Source organism: Nematolebias whitei, chromosome 15, assembly GCF_014905685.2.
Source record: "Nematolebias whitei isolate Nwh7 chromosome 15, NemWhi1, whole genome shotgun sequence".
Classification (NCBI taxonomy): domain Eukaryota; kingdom Metazoa; phylum Chordata; class Actinopteri; order Cyprinodontiformes; family Rivulidae; genus Nematolebias; species Nematolebias whitei.
The window spans coordinates 44,182,038-44,202,153 of record NC_056512.1 but is presented as its reverse complement, the minus strand read 5'-3'; the positions used below and the strand labels follow the sequence as shown (position 1 = coordinate 44,202,153).

Here is a 20,116-nt window from a genome sequence, read left to right as displayed (position 1 = left end):
ATTTCGTACTTTTGAGAAATGCCCATTTTAAATTTAGTTATTTATTTTCAACCTTATTAGAAGTCCTGAATTTTTCCAATTTCTACATCTTTATTAAAACATTGCTGGTGTAAAACACTAGGATGGCTAAAAATTTAATTAGATTGATGAAAAAACAATATAGTGTTGAAAGTGCTTCATAAAGAGACAAAAGAATTATTAGTATTCTACATCGCTTTATAATGTAGCTGTTTTTTCCACTACTTTTCCTTTAATTATCCTTTTTAATTACCATTTTATTTTCACTGGTTAAAAAAAATTAATTTGTACGCATCCTTTAATATTGTCTATTGTTGTCATCACTCTGTTAAAATCAGATCTCTCTTGTAAATGATTCCTGGAGGCTCAATGGGATTAACCTGTCTAAATAAAGGTTGAATGAACAGGATAATTTTTGGCATACATGTTCTCCTCCACACACGCACAAACTTTTTTTTTCTTTCCCGTTTTCATTACTTTTGTTTTCTCCAACTATTTTAGTGATTCCTATCTGTGCCCCATATTTGAGGAATTAAATAGACAAACTGTTCAGGTTGTTATGGTTTTGAATTATTTTGCCATCAGTTTAACAAACTTCCGCCAATACATTTCAAAATAAAACTAGTTTTTTTTAATCGAGGACAGCTGTTGTTTTTAATCTCCCTTTTACTAGATTTTGAGGAATAGGTAAGTGAGATTTATAGTAAAAATGTTATAAAATGTTTTGGACATTAGCTTAATCTCTTAAGTACAGTACAAATTCCGAAAGTTTTTTTTTTTAAAGCGATGTCATCTCTGATCAAGGTATGGGGCTTTTATTCTGAAGGCCATATGAAACTGTTTCCGGCTCTCTGGAATTCAGCTAGCTTTAGCAGACTCGCCGCAGCTGTCGGGCCAGAAGGTAATGGCCTGAGATTTCCAGTCAGCTGTTGCTCCGTTAAAAATAAAAAACACACACACTTAAATCCCACGCTAGCTGGAGTTAAACAACAACAACTGCTCGGGCTACAGAAGCTAATGTCACCGGCCGGATACAATATTCGTGCATTACGAACGTCTCATCCATAACTCACATCTACGCGTGCGCAGCTCGTGCAAAGTTTATTTTCCACTTCCGATCAAAAAGGTCCCCTTTTGGTCTGTTTATTTGATAATCCCGTTATGAATGTAGGTTCTTCTGGGTGTTAAACTCACGCAGATTGTTATTTTTGTCTGCTTGTGAATGTGGTACTCTCAAGCAGAGGCCCCCCTCTGAAAGAATAAAGGAAAGAAAGGCGGAAAACGCACATTAATTCCAATTTAACACATGGCTGCAATAACAAAACGCGTACAAATCAAAGGCTTCTTCAACGAGCGTCCCTTTTGCAACAACAGCCATGTAGATGTGTGTGTTTTGGCGTGCGCCGTGGCCTCGCACTCTTTGTTTTGACGGCGCAGGGGAAAACGGCAAACGGGTTTTATTTTAGCACGAATTAGGCAAAACAAGAAACCCGCATTTCGCTTTCACCCGAGCCAGCGCGGAACGTTGCACGGAACGGAACGACGCGTGTCCTCGGCGGCACGACCTGCCAGGCCTCGGCTGCGTGTTGTCCGAACAAAAACAACCGAGTTTTCAGACCTAATCCTCGACACCGACTGCGGAAGCTTTAGCCGCACACACGCATGCTAACGTTTCAACGACTGTCAGGTAATCACAAACAACACGGTTAGCTCACCTCAAACCGGCTCCGGGACACACCGTTTACCTCCTTCCCCATGTCGGACTCCGGTTCTACCGACTCAGTGGATTCGGTGTAGGCGCAGCGAAAAGCAAACACGGACCCGTCTCACGATGATCATGTCCCCTCGGTCTCTTCTGGCGGCGGCGTCGACGTTTCACGAGCCTACCGTGAACAAAACGAGCCCTCGTCCGTGGAAAAATGTGGGTTTAGTGGCAGCAGCCCGGCCAATAAGCCAGTTCTTATCTGCTCGGCTCGTCCTCTCCTCCTCCCCCTTCATCCATCCACACAATAGCCCCGACAGGAGTGGGAGCTACGCCGTCACCACTTCAAAACACTAAATATAATGTCGATGATCGTCCATGGCGAACAGCTTCTTCCTTCTTATTCGCCGGAGTTTGAGCTCGAAGTGAGCTGTGTGAGGTGTCAACCTTTTAATGCGCGCACGTAGCTCAAATACCTGGCCCAGCTGGCTTCAGGGGCACATGGACACGCATTATATGTTAAAGGAGTTTAATGTCCCTCACGAGAACAGACAATTTAAACTAATATTTACACTTTTTCCCCTCAAAATAATAAAGCCAGGTTTGTTTTTATTTAGTTAGATTTTTTTTTTTTGTCAAAGTGACAGCAACACTGTCAACCCACAGAATCGGCATTTGCCTGATGTGACACACAAAAACCATTAAAATGCATCATTTTGCAATGTTTGCATACATTTAAACTTTGTTATTGCAGTACGAAACACCACTTCCGCGTTTGTCGTTTTGGACACGCCCCTTAGGCAATCGGATCCAATCAGCGTTCAGAACGGCAGTTCGTCACATTCATGCTGGGGAACACATGTTTGACAACAGTTTTACATGCATGCAGGGACACATTTAGATGTGGGACATGATTTTACATGTGACAGAATAAAGCTAAATTCATTATGTCAGTTGATTTTATTTTTCTTGTTAACGAGATCACCCACCTCTTATTGTAGAATAAACTATTTGAAGTTAAACAATAAATGTTAATGATTAAAGACAAGCTCAATCTTTAGCAAAATGCTAGCAATGTGAGTTTGTTTATATATTCTATGTTGTTTAGGTTTGATTAATTTTACTTCATTGTATTAAATAAATGTTAACACTCATTCTTTAGTATTTAATTTAATATAAACCACCATGCAATTTTCTATGAAAGTATTTTGTTATTGGGTTTTTTTTTTTTGTTAAAAAGAAAAAAGGTTAGATAAATAAGACTATTTTATTTAACATTATATAACATGCTTTAATAGAAAATTGATGAAAATACTGACCATGAAAATTTAAAGAAAATCTAAAATCTATAATTTACCCTTATATGGTAGACTAAATTTAATGTGCATTTGGTCAAATAAATATAGTGATATTTAATTGACTGCAGTATTCCTAAACCTAAACTGTATTTTTGCCAAAAGACTGCACTTTCTCTAATCTTAAACTCAAGTTTATTATTAACCTTAAAACAACTAATTTTATGGGGTGGTTATTTAAGTGAAATGTCTCAGTTTTTGCTTTATTTATTATACTATTTGAAACTATTAAAATATTTATATGTTTAATATTCAGACTTTTTCTATGTTATGATTTAGAAACCAAATATCAATGTTTTTGTGTTGCCAGATGTTTTTGTTGAAGCATTTTTTCATGTCTGGCAGGATGTTTTATATTGCTGAAAGAGGCAACTCCCAAAAGAAATACAGTTTTCATAAGAGGATTTCTTTACATGGGCGTTATGAGACAAAAAAAAAAAAATCTATAAATGGCAGGAGCCAGTGTGTCCAAATAGAGATTTGCTCGAAAGACCACACTGCCCCCACTGGCTGCGTGTGTTCCCTGGTTAGCCTTACACACAAAGCCATTTGTAGTATGTAAAACAATGATTAACCCACCCTCCTCCACTGGTCAGAGGTTCAGTTCTGATTATGGATTATTTCAGGGGTAAACACAAGTATGGTAACCCATGTGTGTATTTATTTAATATATTTGATATCAAGTGTCATTTTTACCCTGTTGTTGTAGGTTTGGTCGCACTAGTTCAACAACTTACGCTCTTACTTATTATTTTTTATTATTATTATTATTAGACATACTCACCGAAACATAGGCATTATTTTTTGCCATCTAGTTGTGCTTCTTCCCAACTATTTGGAAAAAAGTCACACAAGTCAGCCATATACACCAGTAGCCCAAAAGTCCTAACAAGAGAATGTTTGAACACATTAGTGAATCACTGGACTAAACCATGTTGTACAAGAATTAAAAAATTCTTACATGTTAACTAGTCAACATAAATTATGTCTTCTAGTCGACTAGTGACAAATGTGCACACTAGACGAATAGTGCAACCTAAAAATAACTATAGTCAACTAGTAACTCTAAAATGCTCACTGGGTGAAGTGGTGAAAAATGTCAACTAGTGAGCCTAAATCCTTAAGTTGATTAGTGTCACTAAATTTAACTTTACCAACTCCCTATTAATGTTCAAAATGCCCATTAATTGAGACTTTTGGGCTATCAGTGCAGCAAAATGGCTGATTATAACGTCTATTCCGAATATGGGGCGCCCTAGATAGCAGCTCTCTGCTCCACACAGAGGGCTGTGGTAGCTTGGTGGTCTGTGGTTGTGTCAGGAAGGGTATCCAACGTAAAAATAATTGCCAAGTCTTTGTGCGACTTATTTTGCTGTGGCGATCCTTGAAGAAGAGAGCAGCCGAAAGAAGAAGAAAAATAAATAAATTAAAACTAACTTGGAACAATAGTTCATAACCCCTTTATAAAACACAGACAGGAAAATATGTTTTCAGGTAGTTTTTCCACAAGAAAAAAACATAAATGTTTTGGATTATACAGTTGAAATAAACATAAAAAATGGTTAGGGTATTCTTTTGCTTGTAAAACGAAAAAAATATATTTTCCAGTATTTTCTTCCTTTGCTAAAAAATACAGGAAAATATATTTTTCCGGCATGTATTTCTTCAGAAAAACAATTGGAAATTTAATTTTTATCGTATTTTTAGCAGAGGAAGAAAATACCGAAAAATATATTTTACCTGTAGTTTTTCCACAAGAAAATGTTATTTTCATGGACTATACAGCAGAAATAAACACCAAAAGTGGTTAGGTTATTCAGGTGGAAATACTTGTGCAAACTGAAATGAGTACATTTAAAAGCTATTTACGCATTTGCAAATAGTACGCAGTAGTGCACATTTGTAAAACTTGTACACATACAGTCATGTGTGACTGCTTTGAGCCTGATTTATCTTCATATATAATAGCATAAATTAAATCAGTATTTTTCACTTTACCTGTTGGTGGTCATAATAATATGGCTGAAAAGTATGTTTGTGCACATTGTTGAATTAAATATACCACATAATAAACTATAACAATATAATAGATTATAATGTCTGTGCTTTATTTTTTATTATTTTTCAAAACGTGACAATTTAATGACATTTATCTTTGAGGATAGAACAAATATTGAGCAACTTGGCAAACCTCGTCGTTTTTTGCGTCTCGGTCACGGCCATCGCGAGAACAGTGGGTGGGCCCTTTCACGTGATTGGACGTTGCTAGGTTACGTCCAAGATCGACAGCGCTCCCTTTTCCGGGCTGAACTCAGAAGTTGCCAGTCACAGGAGCCACAATGGCGATTGTAGTCTCTTTAAGATAGGGCTGTGGATGCAATCAAATCCACTAACATCGCCCTAAATATAGGCTTGGTTGATTTCCAGAGCCATTGATAATAAACTGGAACATCTACTGCACACGAAAATACTATGATTTCTTATTGTTGAGTTTTATAGGGGATACAAACTTACATTAAAAGGAACATGTAAACAGCACCAACCGGGTCAAGTTTTCATTTTGTTGGAGAAACGAGCGTCTTTTACTGAAGACGTCTGCTTGTTTCTGAGTGCTAAGCTCGTTCCTCTGAGGAACACAGCACCTTTACTTAACTTGGCACCGGACAAGGACAGCTTTCACAAGGGGACTTTTTTCATTTTTCATCAGGCTGCTCGCTAGCTGCCGAGCATTAGCTAGCGGTGCTAGCTAGCTACGTTGAGACGGTGGCGACGCTTCAAAACTCCCAACGTTCGGTTCGGACCTTCTTCATTCACTGACTAACTCCAAGATCAACCTTTACGGCACGGGAAGGCAACTTTTTATTTTTCTGTTTTGAGAAAACTCCGCCGACGATCCAATGGAGTGAATTGGCGCTAAAGGAGGACTCGATATGTGAGCGGCCTTCACTGTGTTTGTGTTTATTCTTGTCCTGATTCTGCTTAGTAACATTTTGTTTTAACATTTGGGGGTAGCGGCCTGGTTTCCCGTTAATGAACTGCCCGGATCACGGTAGAGGAGGCACCGCCGGCGTAAGGTATGCCTGGGTCGGACCGAAACCATGGGATCAAGAGGAAGACGGACGCTAGCAGCGGTGCGTCGCTCCAGACCCAAGGCCCGGCTCGTACTTTTGAGGGAGACCTGAGCAAAGATGGTAAAGTGCAGTTAAAACCTCTGATGTCCTCCTCATCGAAACGCAAGCGGCATAAATTGAGCAAATATAACTTTTTATTCGGTGATACGGTGCCTCCTGGCGTCAACACGGTGAAGCCTCTAGTGGAGTACGACGACATCAGCTCGGACTCGGACACCTTCTCGGACCCCCCGTCCTCCAGGCCGTCTGAGAGGGGGGCTGCGGACAGGCTGGACCCCTCACCGGACTACGACAGGGAGGACATTAGCAGAGAAGGTGACGGAGCCGGGAACCGGGTGCACAGACAGCCCCGGAAGAAGCCCAAGGACCCCAGCAAAGTTAGAGACTCTGGGAACGGCGAGCAGGGACTCAAGAAAAAGAGCAGCAAAGACCGCGAGAAGGGCAGATCCGTGAAGAGCAAAGAGAAGTCCGCTCCTGTGGGCTCCTCATCCAAGCACCCAGGTGAAGCCAAACGTGGGGAGCTGATGCTCTCCAACGCACAGAGCGTCGGCAGCACCACTTCCTCCGCGTCTTCGTGCCGCAGCAAGGAGAGCAGCCGCTCAGGGAAGTCCCACAAAGACCGGCAGCAGAGGAGAGAAGGCCGAGGGGAGGTGAGCCGCACCTCCTCCCATAGGAGCCGGGCAGACAGGACTCACCGCAAGTCCTCCAAGAGCCACAAGTCGAGCCCCAGGGGCAAGTCGTCAAACAGGGGGAGTCCCCGCAGAAAGGGCTCTGCTTTGTCACCCAGCCCCAGGAGGAAGGCTGGCAGCGAAAGTCCACTGGGCTATGGACAGCAGGGCGATGACGGCTACAACAGGCGGAGGGTGACCCAGCAGAGCTCAAGTCCTTATGGGGACATGTCTCGCCGCAGCAGACATAGGTCCTCCAGCTTCGAGAGGGACAGCAGCCCTTATTCGAGGAGGCGATCCATCAGCCCGTATGCCACCCGCAGGTCCTCCAGCACCAGCCCAGTGTCTCGGTGAGTATGTACCCTTAAAGTCCTGGGGACTTTGTAGAGCTAGCTGCTGAGATTTTTAATGACTTGCACTTAGATAAGCGCTGTTGATGGGTAGAATGGTATCTTTTTGGAGGTGGCCACCCCTCATCATCATGAGCTTTTTCTTATCGGGAACATTTTTTTTAATTTCTCCTAGCTCAAGGGTCTGCAACCTTTTTGATTTAAAGAGCCATTTTTAAACCTTCATTCACTAAATTAAATGTACAGAGCTGTGATTATCAAGTGATGGCCCATGGGCCACTTTAGGTTTGGTGGAGGAGACTTTTGTGGCCAGTAGGGGGTGACATTATAAAGCTAAAATATATATTTAATGATTTATAACATTTATTGAAATTCTTACAATTTAAGACAAATGAAAAGACCAGATTCTTGTAAACGGGGGTGGGGAGGAAAGCATGTTAAAGCACCTGGTATATGCTCAATCATCCAGGTAAACAAATCCAGATAAGTTGAGTCCTCTGGACGGATTCTTCTTGGTTGAAACCTTTCATCCAAAAGACTTCTTCAGTCTGAGGCCATGCCACAATCTCAGTCCTATAAATAGCACCTTCTCAAAATGAATCAACCAGTTAGCTGGAGACATCCAGAACTAGCTGACTATCTTACCATACTTGAGCTATTCTCCCCGCATAAAGAAAACAGATGGAAGTTGGACAGAAAAATATATCTGGATACAAAAAAACAATGTTGTCATTATACAGGGTCTCTACACGTTTTATAGTTTATGCTAAAAGAACGAGTTTTGCTGAGTTAAGTAGTCCTCCTCAAATTCAGCTGTAAAAAAAATCCAAGAAGCAAAGTTGAGTTTATCAAAAGGTGATTCTTTAACTCTTGTAATGCAGTATTTTTCACATAGTCAACATATGATATAATTAATAAAAAATGTTAGTTTACATTATAGCCAAGATTATTCAAGGATTCAATGATTTTTATTTGTCATACCAGCTCACATTTGCATGTTTTACAGTGCGAAATTCAGACTTGGGTCCCAGATAAAGAAGCCTAACAATTAACAAATAAATAAATACAAAATATTATAAATAAATATTTGTATGATAAAGTAAAAAAAAAAAGAAAAAGTAAGGTGAAGCTGAATTATGTGCAGCTCGAGTTCAGCTGCAGGGAAGAAACTGTTTCTGAGCCTGGTGGTCTTGCTCTGAATGCTCCTCAGTCACCTGCTTGAGGGGAGGGGCTGGAACAGACTGTGTGCAGGATGAGTGGAGTCCTTCACGATGCAGAGCGCCCTCCCCCTGCATCGTGAAGTGTAGTGGTCTGAGGTGGTGAAGGCTGCTCCCCACAGTCTTCTGTGCAGCCTTCACCACCCTCTGCAGAGCCGTCCTCTCAGCAGCAGTGCAGCTGCTGTGCCACACGGTGATGCAGGTGCAGAGAACGTTCTACACGGTGATGCAGGTGCAGAGAACGTTCTCCAACACACAGCGATAGAAGCTCCTCAGGACAGAGCTTCAAAGTCCAGCTCTCCACAGCTTCCTGATGAAGTAGAGACGCTGGTAGGCCTTCTTGACCAGACAGGAAGTGTTGGCTCTTTAACTATCTGCTGCCCCTTTCTGTCCACAGTCTCCTTGAACAACTTTTTGTTGGCACTCCTGCCTATTTGCACTTTAAACCAGTCAAACTACCTTTTGATAATCATATTTAATGATTTGAGCTTAACCTGGATAGTAGGTTTTGAAGTTTTGCCAACTTGGTAAACTTTTCTTTTCAGGATAGAGGGTTAGCTTGTTCCATGTTGAGTTTAGTTAACTTTACAGGCAAAAGCTTTAGGGTAAAGATAAACAAAACAATTAGAAGTCGACCTGCTTCTGATTGCAATACCAACAAATGGAAGTTTACTGTCCTCACCTTTTACATAATTTAGTTTTTTCAGTTTTTAACACTGTGATCTAACAATAAACAATCTCTGAGTCACGGCATGCACTGCAGCAACTGTTTTGGAGAAAGCAAATGTTATACACTTGACATTTATCATCACTTTTGGTTAAAGTCCATTTTTTGAGGACAGCTGCACCCTGCAAAAAAAAAAAAGTTTTGAAATTCATGTTCGTTATGACCAAACAGTGTTTTTATTTATTTTAAATGGAAAAGGCTGTTTCTGTGACCATGATTACGCTTGTTTTGCTCATTCTGTTTATCTCACCAGGCGCTCGGATCGATCCAGAAGTCGTTCTCCTCTGCACTACTCTTCTCGCCGCTCCTCCTCCCGTTCCCGAACCAAGAGACATACCTCCTCTGGAGCAGGGGGCAACTCCCACAGCAGTCGGGCAGCAAGCCGCTCCCCTCCCTCCTCCCGTCTGCCCCTCAACTCCAGTTTGGGCGCGGAGCTTACCCGCAAAAAAAAGGAGCGCATGGCTGCCGAGGCGGCTGCTCGTGCCAGTGCTGGCGGCGCGGCATCTCCTCTTACGTCGACAAACAAAGCTTCGAGCTCTGCGTCGTCACGGCCTGCTAAAGCCGAGCCCCCGCCGCTAGAAAAAGACTCGTTAGCAAAAGTAGAAACTCACCCTCCGCCTGCTGCACAGTTACCCCCCGATGGTCCTAGTGCTGAAGATCAAGTTGCAGCATCTTCATCTTCTTCACCTGCACTACCTCCTCCTGAGCCCTCCCCTCCTGTGCCACCCAGCCAAGCCATCCAGGTTCCCCCACCACCACCTCAGGCAGAAACGACTATTCAGCTTCCTGCAAATCCCCCCTCCCTGGCAAAATCGCCAGTTTCACTTCCTTCACGCAGCCCCGTTCGCCAGACACCACTCCACAAGACGTCCACTCTGCCCCCCCTGCCTTTACCGCCTGCACTGCTGGGCGCCACTCAGAACAGGTGAGGCGCCTCAGTCACACTAGCTGCATTTATATCACATTTCAAGACATGTTTTTTAAGTTCATTTTTATTTAAATGTTTTTATATTTGCTTCCATCTGTATACATATGACACGTTTGCTTTTTGAAGTTAAAACCTCAGAAAAAAAGCTAGTTACAGTAACAGTTCTATATAAATTGACACTTTTAAACTTTGCCCCTTCATGAATTGTTGGTGGGTTTGTGCACAGATGTGAAAAATAATAATTACCTGAGGAGCATCTGATAACTTTAAAACACTTTGTTTAGGGTTTATTGATGACTACCTGTGGTAAAGTCTTGTTAATTTGATCTTCTATACATTGCTATGAGTGCATTTTTATAAAAAGATGTTTACTTTTTTTTAGGCAGTAACATTTTTTTTTTATTGTTTTGCTCTGTCAGTCCAAAGAAGTCCACCCCTCCCCAGAGGACATCGAGAAAGGAGAAAGAAGTTCGCATCCGGACTTCCATTATCGACCTTCCTCTACCACCAACTCTGCTCGGCATTGACTCCTCACCTCCGCAGTCCCCCATCCGGCAGCCTCCCACTGTACCACAAACAGCCCTTAAGAAGAGACCAAAGTCCGTTTGTTTTAAATAACTCACCTTTTGAATTTTGTCCTTTCATTAATGTTGTATCAAGTGTTACTTTTATGGTTTCCAGGATTTGTTGCCCACGATACGGTGAGCGCAGACATAACCTGAGTGACTGGGGCAAACGCTGTGTAGACAAATTTGATATTATTGGCATCATAGGAGAAGGCACTTATGGCCAAGTGTACAAAGCAAAGGACAAAGACACTGGTAAGCATATATTTACTAGACATCAACTACAGTGCCACTAATTTAATTTTTATATAAAAAATTTCACTGAGGTAAATTTCCATCTAAACATGTTTGTGTCCTCTGTTTTTATTTTAGGTGAACTTGTTGCTTTGAAGAAAGTGCGTCTGGACAATGAAAAGGAGGGTTTCCCCATCACGGCCATCAGGGAGATCAAGATCCTGCGGCAGCTCAAACACCGCAGCGTTGTCAACATGAAGGAAATCGTCACTGACAAACAGGATGCACTGGATTTCAAGAAGGATAAAGGTAAACTAGTCGATGACGAAGGACAAAATATACAGTTTTTAGTCATATGTCATTATCGAGGAAGCTGTTTAATCCGTGTTTGTCAAAGTCAAAACATCAGCATGACTGAGAGCAGGGACGCCATAGTGTCAGTTTAATTTCCTCTTTGCTCTTGTGTAAATAACTTTGGGCTGAAGAGTACGTGCTTTTTAACAATCATTGTTCATTTAATGATAACCAAACATCATTATTCTTAGGGATGTACGATATTGGATTTTTGGCTGATATTTTATATATTCTTTCCTTTGTCAGAACATATCCGTCTTATTTAGGCTTATTTGCTACAAAAATTGTGCAACAGCTGTAAGAGCTGGTGACATATATTCAGTAACAGCCGTATGATATGCAGAGCACTTTAACTTATATTAAATAAAAAGTGTTAAATGTTATTTATTAGCATTAGTCACCTGCGATGCTGTCTCACTTGTGGAGGTTTGTTCCAGGTTCCTATAGCTGCAGTGTGGGATCCTCTGCACTCCTGTGCATGAAGGACAGACTTTTTAAGTTCAAAGTTTTTATCTATCCATTGTTCCGTAAGACTAATCATGCTAACGAGGCTAACACGACGTCCAAATGTCTGTGGTAAAACTCACCCAAGTGCTATCGGCTGTTAGCTTCTCAGTGACGTCAGAAATGACGGCTTGTAACTCGGGTAAGGCTACGTCAGAAAAATATCTGACTGGGGACGATGTAGCGAGGCTCAACGTTGTCCAGAAATCTTCAGAATCCGACATCCTCAACAAAAAAACTTGCACACCGCCGACATTTTGACTTCTTCCTCTCCTTCGTGGTCAGAGCCGGTAGGCGCACATGACGTCATCACGTTGGCGTTGCAGACATCCTTGTCACTGGGTTGTCACACAAAAACAGCGTTTTTTAATATCGGTGTGTTATTTTGATGGAATGACCCATGTCCGATATTTAACTTTTAACGCCAATATCAGCTGGTACTGATGCCATGCCGATAATATCGTGCATCCCTAATTATTCTTGTGTTTTGACTTGGGTCTTTATTAGAGAGATCCTGCCAGCTTAAAAGCTTAATTTGTCTTTTAGAAGACGACATTTACAACAATAAAAACAAGCTCATGGCTGCTTAACAAAACATTAATATGCTATCTATGGCTGCTTTTAATCACCATATTTACACAGTGTACTCACAAACTGACTGGACAGACACTAAGTTAAACTGGTTTTCACTACCAGTACTGGATTAGAGTTGCATTTTGTCGTAAAAAAAATCAGACCCAGCCCGGAGCCATTTTTTCCGAGCCCGAACCGGCCCAACCAATTTGCCTGTAATTACAGGCCCGAACCTGAAAAAAAACATAATTTTTATTAAGCTTTTACTGCTTTTGTAAGCAAACCAGTTTGACATTCTAGTTTTAAAAACGTATTTCAAAGAAAGGAAGATATACGATTTCTTGTTTATTAAAAGTCACCAAATGGATATTAACAAAACGAATAGCTTTAAAAAATCAACTCTAAAGACACGCTATCACACAGATGAACCAAAATATTTTGAAAATATAGAATAAGGCTATTTTAATTGAACACGCAGCTCGGTTCGGCTTGATGCTGCAACTTCCTTCACCGCAGATGACGGGGTGCGGAGCTGGACGCGCGCAGCCGGTGATCCATCTGGCCGGTCAGTGGACGTGCGCGGCCGATGATCCGGTGTTCCATCTGAAGCTTAACGTGACTTTTTACATTTTTTTAAATTTGACCTCTTTCAACCGGCCAGTCGGACCTGAGCGTGCACCTGACCTGACACACGTCAGCAGGTTTCACTGTGCTGGCTTTGTAGAGTGAGTTCTCCCGTTTTAAAACTGCATCAAAAGTCCGAGACCGACCCAACCTGCCCATCAAGCACATAATTTTGGGTCGGGCCGGGCTCGGGTTAGTTATCGCAGCTCTTTACCGGATTACAAACGTAGTGTCCCTGCAAAACCAAACAATGCCTCAGTTTCTCTGCCATGTTGACGTACAGAGCCGGTCTTCTGCACTTTGCTAATTCCTCTTTATTATTTATCCACCAGCAGGTTGTCGCACACAAAGAAGAGCATAGATCCATGCATTCCTATCCATTTTTACTTTTGCTGTGTCACAGTAGGTGTATTTCTGTTATGTCAGGTTAGTTCATGTTTTGCACACAAAATTCTGCAGTTATTGAGAGCAAGAGCTTGGCAGCATTAATAAATATTTTTAGCCACCTGAAGATTTAAGCAACAGTTCGATGGTTTATTTCTAAGAAAAACATGTAAATCTACTGTGATGTTGCTGCGGTCACAGTGACTATTCACTTTATCAGCTTCAAGTCACAGAGAGCAGAGCAACACGGGTTTTATGACTTGGTAATGATTTACAGCGTCTTAAGTGAAAATGACAAAGTGTCGTAACTTATAGTTTAGTTGTTTCGGTGATGTTTTCTAATGTGAATGCATTTGAAGCAAGGTTAGGTTTTCTGAGCCTTTTTTCTATCACGTGCCCACTTTCTAACATTTAATGGCTGCACTTCATGCATCTTTAAAACTAAACATTTCCTTTGCTTTTAGGTGCGTTTTACTTGGTGTTTGAGTACATGGACCATGACCTGATGGGCCTTCTGGAGTCCGGCCTGGTCCAGTTCTCCCATGAACACATCCGCAGCTTCATGCGGCAGCTGTTGGAAGGTCTGGACTACTGCCATAAGAACAACTTCCTGCACAGAGACATCAAATGCTCCAACATACTTCTCAACAACAGGTAAGAAGTGTTCAGTAAAATATTGTTCCCTCTTGTGTTGACGTTTCTCGTGTCTTTTCAGAAACAACTGAACTTTTCCGCTCACCGCCGTTAAACTGTGACAAAAGTTACTTGTGGTTTTCATTGGTGTTATTTATAAAAATACTGTGTATCCTGATTAAAGCTGGGAGGGAAATCATTTCAAACGGACGCTAGTTGAATAAAAGACTTGTCCAAGTTTCTAACCTCAGATGTGTCTGTGCAGAGGTCAGATCAAACTGGCTGACTTTGGATTGGCTCGACTTTACAATTCTGAAGAAAGGTAAGACAACAATGGTTTTGTACAATAAATAAATAAAGCAATAAAAGAGTACTTAATGAACCATAAACCTGATGTGATATAACACGTCACTGAATGATGGTGCAACGATTTCAGTGACTTCCCAGTAGGTGGAGCTCTGTGTCTAAAACTGCTTGTTCTCTCTGAACACGTGGGAGCAAAGATGTTTAAATGTGTCCTGACTGTTTGTTCTTTTTTTTTTTAATCCACTCCTCTCCCTCAGTCGACCGTACACTAATAAAGTAATCACGCTATGGTACCGTCCGCCTGAACTTCTGCTGGGTGAGGAGAGGTATTCTCCAGCCATTGATGTTTGGAGCTGTGGGTGAGTCTGAAACTGTCCCAGCAGCGCGTCTGTCCGTTCATTCACACTTCACGTTTTTCACAAACTTTCGGTCAGATTAGTCCCAACTGCTAAATAAATGGAGAAGCAGCAGCACAGCTTTGACTCGGTGTGTTTTTATTGTTCTGTGTGCCCAAAATCTTTCACCCATTCAAATACTAGTGTTGAGATACTTTTGGGTGTCTTTGTATTATGTTTGCAAAACAATTAGAGGTTTTTGACATTTTTCCTCTTATGTAAACAAACTGGAAAATAAAAAGACTAATTTCTAACCCTGGTTTACTGCAAAGACCAAGAGTCAGACATGGGACTGTTGTTCTCTGCTCTTGTTTCGTTTGTGTGCAGTGTTATCACATTCCAGCAAGGTGACTCTGAAACAGCGGGTTTTATTTTGCTTCTTGAAGACGTTTCTTTTTATGAACCGCTTATTTTGCATCATATATTGTAGTTTATTTCCTTATATTGTTTTTTGTTTGTTTGTTTGTTTGTTTTGCTCAGGTGTATTCTTGGAGAGCTCTTCACTAAGAAACCCATCTTTCAGGCTAATCAGGAACTTCTACAACTGGAGCTCATCAGGTACGCAGACCTTCCCAAACAAATATTCTGAGATGCGCGGATGATAAAGTGTCACAGCGCAGAGCTTTTCTTTAAAAAATAAATCAAAGAGCACGTTTTAATTTTGTCCCTGCAAAAAGTCTTTAAGCCGTTGAAATCAGCTGTACTTTGTTCTCTAAGCAGCTTAGTGTGGGCTGTGATTTGTTTGATATTTTTGTACAGAGGAAACGTTCTGCATGACGTATAGTTCTTCAGAAAGTTTAAATCTTCAGTAATGATGCCTAATGTCTGAAAAGACTGAAGACAAATGTATGGAAATTGAAATAATCTGACTCTTTGGTCACTGATTAGCTGATTAACCATTTAGTGAATTTCTAAATCTCTGTTTCAACCTTCATGGTCACAATAATTGATCTGTTTATTTTGAACTCTTTCAGCCGTCTGTGTGGGAGCCCCTGTCCTGCAGCCTGGCCCGATGTCATCAAACTTCCTCTCTTCAACACCATGAAACCCAAGAAGCAGTACAGACGGCGACTACGAGAAGAGTTTGCCTTGTATGTAGCTCTGCAGCACCTTTTTTAAAATAATTAACAGGTTTCTGTTTTTTTTTTTAACCAAAAATATGTATTTCTTGCACAGTTTGCCTATTTCTGCCCTGGACTTGCTGGACCGAATGTTGACCCTTGACCCTTCACGCCGCTGCACGTCAGAGCAAGCGCTCTTCAGTGACTTCCTGAGTGATGTAGATCCCAACAGGATGCCACCGCCTGAGTCAGTAGTTTGACTTCTGTCGCACAAACTGAAAGATTATGATAAAATGCTTGTAAATCTCATCTGATACAGTAATCCCTCGATTATCTCGGGGGTTACTTCCACACACCACCACGATAGGTGAAAAACCAATAAGTAGGAACGTTATATTTTAGTATTTACCGTATTTTTCAGCCTATAAGTTGCGGGGGTTTTTTCGCATAATTTGCATGCCCTGTGACTTGTAGGCCGAAGCGACGTATTTATGGATCTTTTTCCATATTTATAAACCAATTTTTGGCTGAGATGTGACCGTTTTCATTCATTCTGACTGAAAAAAAAATGGAACAGTACCATTTTTAGCCACTTGATGGCAGCAGAGTAGTAGCAGCCGTAAGGCATCATGTATCATGTAATAGGTAAATGTGGCTATAATGACAAATTCAAAAAAGCTCAAGACAAAAACAACTGGACTTTATTTATATATACCGGAGAGAACAGTGGACCGGGCGGCACTAAGATTCACCGCTGAGTCTGGAGGTCCAGTTCTGGTCCGGTTCCGTGCGACTCTTCATCCGCTGGGCGCCGAAGTCGCTGTATGAATAAGGATCGAACTTTCTCAGATCGGATCAGAACTTGCTCTCCCATTTCAACAGAAGGCAACAGTTGAAAGCACTGTTGTTTCAGGGTGTTGCACTGTTGGCTTCTGGGAAATGTAGTCCTTTTGAGTGGCGATAGTTTAGGCTTGTTGAGAGAAAACTACAAGAAGGTGGCGCCTGTCCAAAGTTTTTTTTTACTTTTTACTTTTTACTGTACAGTATCCTGTACCGTCCCAATCATGTGTGTAATATTAAAGTTGAAATCATGTGTCGTGCACAGTTTTTTTCATATACAATCTTTTGTTGAAAAAGCGCGTCTGCAAAAGTCGAACTGCGAAGTAGCGAAGGACTACTGTAGTTGTATCTTTATTTGTCTGAAGCCATGTTATTTAACGGTTTGTTTTTCCTCTGTCCAGTCTCCCTCACCATCAGGACTGTCACGAGCTGTGGATTAAGAAGAAGAGGCGCTCACGACAGAGCGGGTTGCCAGAGGAAGCGCCCAAAGTGCCCCGTAAAGAGGTGGCTGGGACATCCAGCGGCGAGAACAGTCGAGCCCAGAGCAGCCCGACCGGAGTCCCACCTCCTCCGCCGGAAAAACCCGCCTCCACAGCCAAATTGGAGAGCGAGTTGTCGGGTAACGGATGCCTTCAAGATCTTCACAATCTTACCTTCAAGTTTCCACTGCACGACGTTTCTGATCCAACGATTTGTTTTTGTTGAATGTTCAGGTCTGGGAGTGGCTGCGGAGCAACTGAACCAAACCGAACTGGCGGTGCTGCTAAACCTCCTCCAGGGACAGACTGAGCTCAGCCTGGCCCAGGTGGCCCAGCTCCTTAACCCCTCCAATCCAGAGACTCTCGGCCCTTTGCTGTCTGCCCTTAACGAGTCCTCTGACCACCAGGGGGAGCCAGAGAACAAGGTCCAGCCTGCAGCTGTGCCTCAGCCCCCAGAGCCGCCTCCTGAGCCCAGGGAGCCCTCTCCCACACCTGGAGACCCCCCTCTCAGCCAGGAAGACCAGACTAACCTGCTGGCTCTCATTCTGGGCCAAATGATAAAACCACAAACCGAGGCGCAAACTGACGAGAGCAATGGCGTTCAGTCAGAGGAGGCGCTCGCACGCGGTTCGTCCGCTTCTACTACTGATTCCAAGGGCAAGTCTGGGTTTAGTTTTTAGGAGGTGAACAAGGAGGAGGCCAGGGTGAACTGGGGATTATTAAAAAAATGGAGAGAAAAGCTGATTCTTAAATATCTTTTCAACTTTAGTTTCAGGACTTCCTGATGAAACCTTCAGATGACTAAAAATTCAAATGAATTGTTAGAGCAGCCGAACATCGGCCAGGCTTCGATCTGACAAATACTTGTCGTCTTTTCCTTTTCACACCTGTTGTATTAAATAAATACCTATGAAAGCGTCTCATGGACATCGGCTGTCACGTGACTCCGGTTAACGGGGAAAAGTCTGGCCGTCGCTGGTGCACTCGATAAACCAGAAGACGAGCGACAGGAAAGGTTCACCCATTACTCTCTCGTTTTATTGTCATTTCATTTTCACAGTTTTTCATTTTCATCTTAAAGGAGGCGCCGTGGATTCTTCACACGAGGAGACTTTGCTTTAAACACTCTGTAATGTCGGCCTTTTTCATGAAGAAAAGTCAAATAAATTATCAAGTGATAATAAATTTGGAATCTAGCCCTCACCTGCATGTGTTCATTCTCACTTTGGTTTGTCACCTTATTTATTTTTTTTACTGTTCGCTCATCGTAACGAGGCGAAGTCGCTTTGCTCCACCCTGCCAGCTCCGCCTCGTGCTGCACTTCTGCAGGAGATGAGTGACGTGGTTGAAGATGCACGAGTCTCTTGTTGACTCGCATTTAAACGCTCGTTTGTAGCTAGTTGACGAATGAGAACGGGCGTTGTGTTGAACGATTCTAGATTCCAAATGATCAGACGTGATTTCGTCATTACGTGCAGAACAGTTGTTTTGTTTGTGAGAATAATTTTCCATGTGTAGCCGCCCAACATGTTGAGTTAAATCTTGACGCTGAAGAAGCCGTTGGTTCTGCGTCCATCTTGTGAACTTGTGAGTTTCAGGATTGTGTAACTTTGTCATCTTTAAAAAGTAAACGTTCTCCGAGTCGGCTCCAGACGATGAAACGCAAATGAAAGCGAACGTTGTTGTTTTTTCTGTCCGCACTAATTTCTTTGTCTTTCTTTGGGTCTGGTAGATGGTGTCTCAAAAAGGAAACGAGTTTTGGTCAACGAGGTGGTTGACCAGCGTCCCCCGTCTCCGCCCGGGCCTCCTCCTCCTCCCTCGGCCGCTCCTCCTGGGAGCTCCCAGCAAACGGAGCCCCAGGACATCAGCCCTGCCGTGGCTGCTGCTTTGCTTCAGCTCATTTCTCAGCAGGACTTGGAAGCTGCAGCCTCTAAGAAAAGCCCAGACCCTTCCCCGGCTGAGGACGCTCACCGTGGAGAGCCTCCACCTCCTCCTTGGGTTGCAGACTCCCCTCCTAAACCTCCTCCTGCAGCTGAGGCTCCAGACGGACTGGTGACGACGACTCCTACCATGGCTGCACGGTTCCCACAGGACCAGGACCTCCGTTTTTCCCACGGAGCCGCCCGTTGAACCTCAGCGTGTTGGAGGTGAACCCGGGTGTCATTGGACAGCTCCAGCCCAAGGCCTGAAGGAAGTGGCAGAGGACCCCCCCCCACCCCCCCACCCCTACAGAAAGTGATCAAGAGCAGGTAGTGACAGTCCAATCAAAGCTTTTGAAAGTGAATATTTAAATGAGAGTTGAGGGTTTTTGGTTTCGGGTGACAGAACTTCACCTCAACATGTTGCTGTGGTGTTGGAGACGGTGCAGATGAAGAGTCGGGACTTGAGTTGTGGAATGGAGGGCTATGCAACCGACGCTCAGTTTTAAAAACACCCGTGAGCTCGTTTTTTATTTTGTTTCCTCCTTAAAACAAAGAAATGATTGTCTTGGTCGCAGCAGTGGCCACGTCTGATGAGATTATCAGTGTTTAGTGAGAAGTTTTCAGTTCCCCCCCCCCCCCCCGAATGATCTCAGGCTTGTGTAAAAGTGTCAGAACGTTTAACTTCAAAGCTCCGCGGCTGAACTGACCAATCTGCAGGCAGTCCTGTTCGAGCACGAGTCCTCGTGCTTCAGTCCGAAAAATGGATTCAACCACATTAAACTAAAAACACGTTCTGCTGAAGCGAGAAGCTAAAACAAAGATTGCACACGTAAACTTCTCCAGCTCGTTCTGGTGGGCCTTTAAAGCTTCGTCCGATTTGTCCCTCGTGTCCTCGGCAACAAAACGTTTTCCTCTCTCTTTTTTTTCTACACAAATAAATTGCTGATCTCTTTCTGTTATTTGTTTTGGCTTCAGATAAAGAAAGCAGAGTCAAGTGTCTGTAAAAGAAACAGATTTGTAATGTATGCTTTGGTTCAGTTGATTAAAGGAACTTGTGTGATGAGCTGAACTGGCTTTTTTAATGTTTCTTCCCATTTTTGGATGTTTGTGGCCACTAGATGGTGGACTTACTCAAACTGCTGCTC

General features: G+C 42.6%; 2 protein-coding genes across 2 annotated transcripts in view; one reads left to right on the top strand and one right to left on the bottom strand.

Annotated features, from left to right (window-relative positions):
• fbxl20 (F-box and leucine-rich repeat protein 20) overlaps positions 1 to 1,800 on the bottom strand; it is a 17,068-nt gene extending 15,268 nt beyond the window's left edge. The window contains exon 1 of the mRNA XM_037688742.1: positions 1,734 to 1,800. Coding sequence (XP_037544670.1) covers positions 1,734 to 1,775 — 42 coding nt within the window. The 5' untranslated portion in view covers positions 1,776 to 1,800. The remainder of the gene's footprint in view (positions 1 to 1,733) is intronic.
• A 3,594-nt stretch (positions 1,801 to 5,394) lies between these two features.
• Positions 5,395 to 19,607, top strand: cdk12 (cyclin-dependent kinase 12). The gene is made up of 15 exons (XM_037689264.1): positions 5,395 to 6,007; positions 6,088 to 7,224; positions 9,422 to 10,093; positions 10,516 to 10,695; positions 10,778 to 10,917; positions 11,035 to 11,205; positions 13,800 to 13,989; positions 14,234 to 14,290; positions 14,532 to 14,633; positions 15,150 to 15,227; positions 15,644 to 15,760; positions 15,846 to 15,977; positions 16,972 to 17,189; positions 17,284 to 17,706; positions 18,782 to 19,607. The coding sequence occupies exons 2-15, from the start codon at positions 6,152 to 6,154 to the stop codon at positions 19,177 to 19,179; spliced, it is 3,951 nt and encodes a 1,316-aa protein (XP_037545192.1). The 5' UTR covers positions 5,395 to 6,007; positions 6,088 to 6,151; the 3' UTR covers positions 19,180 to 19,607.
• Positions 19,608 to 20,116: the final 509 nt, after the last annotated feature.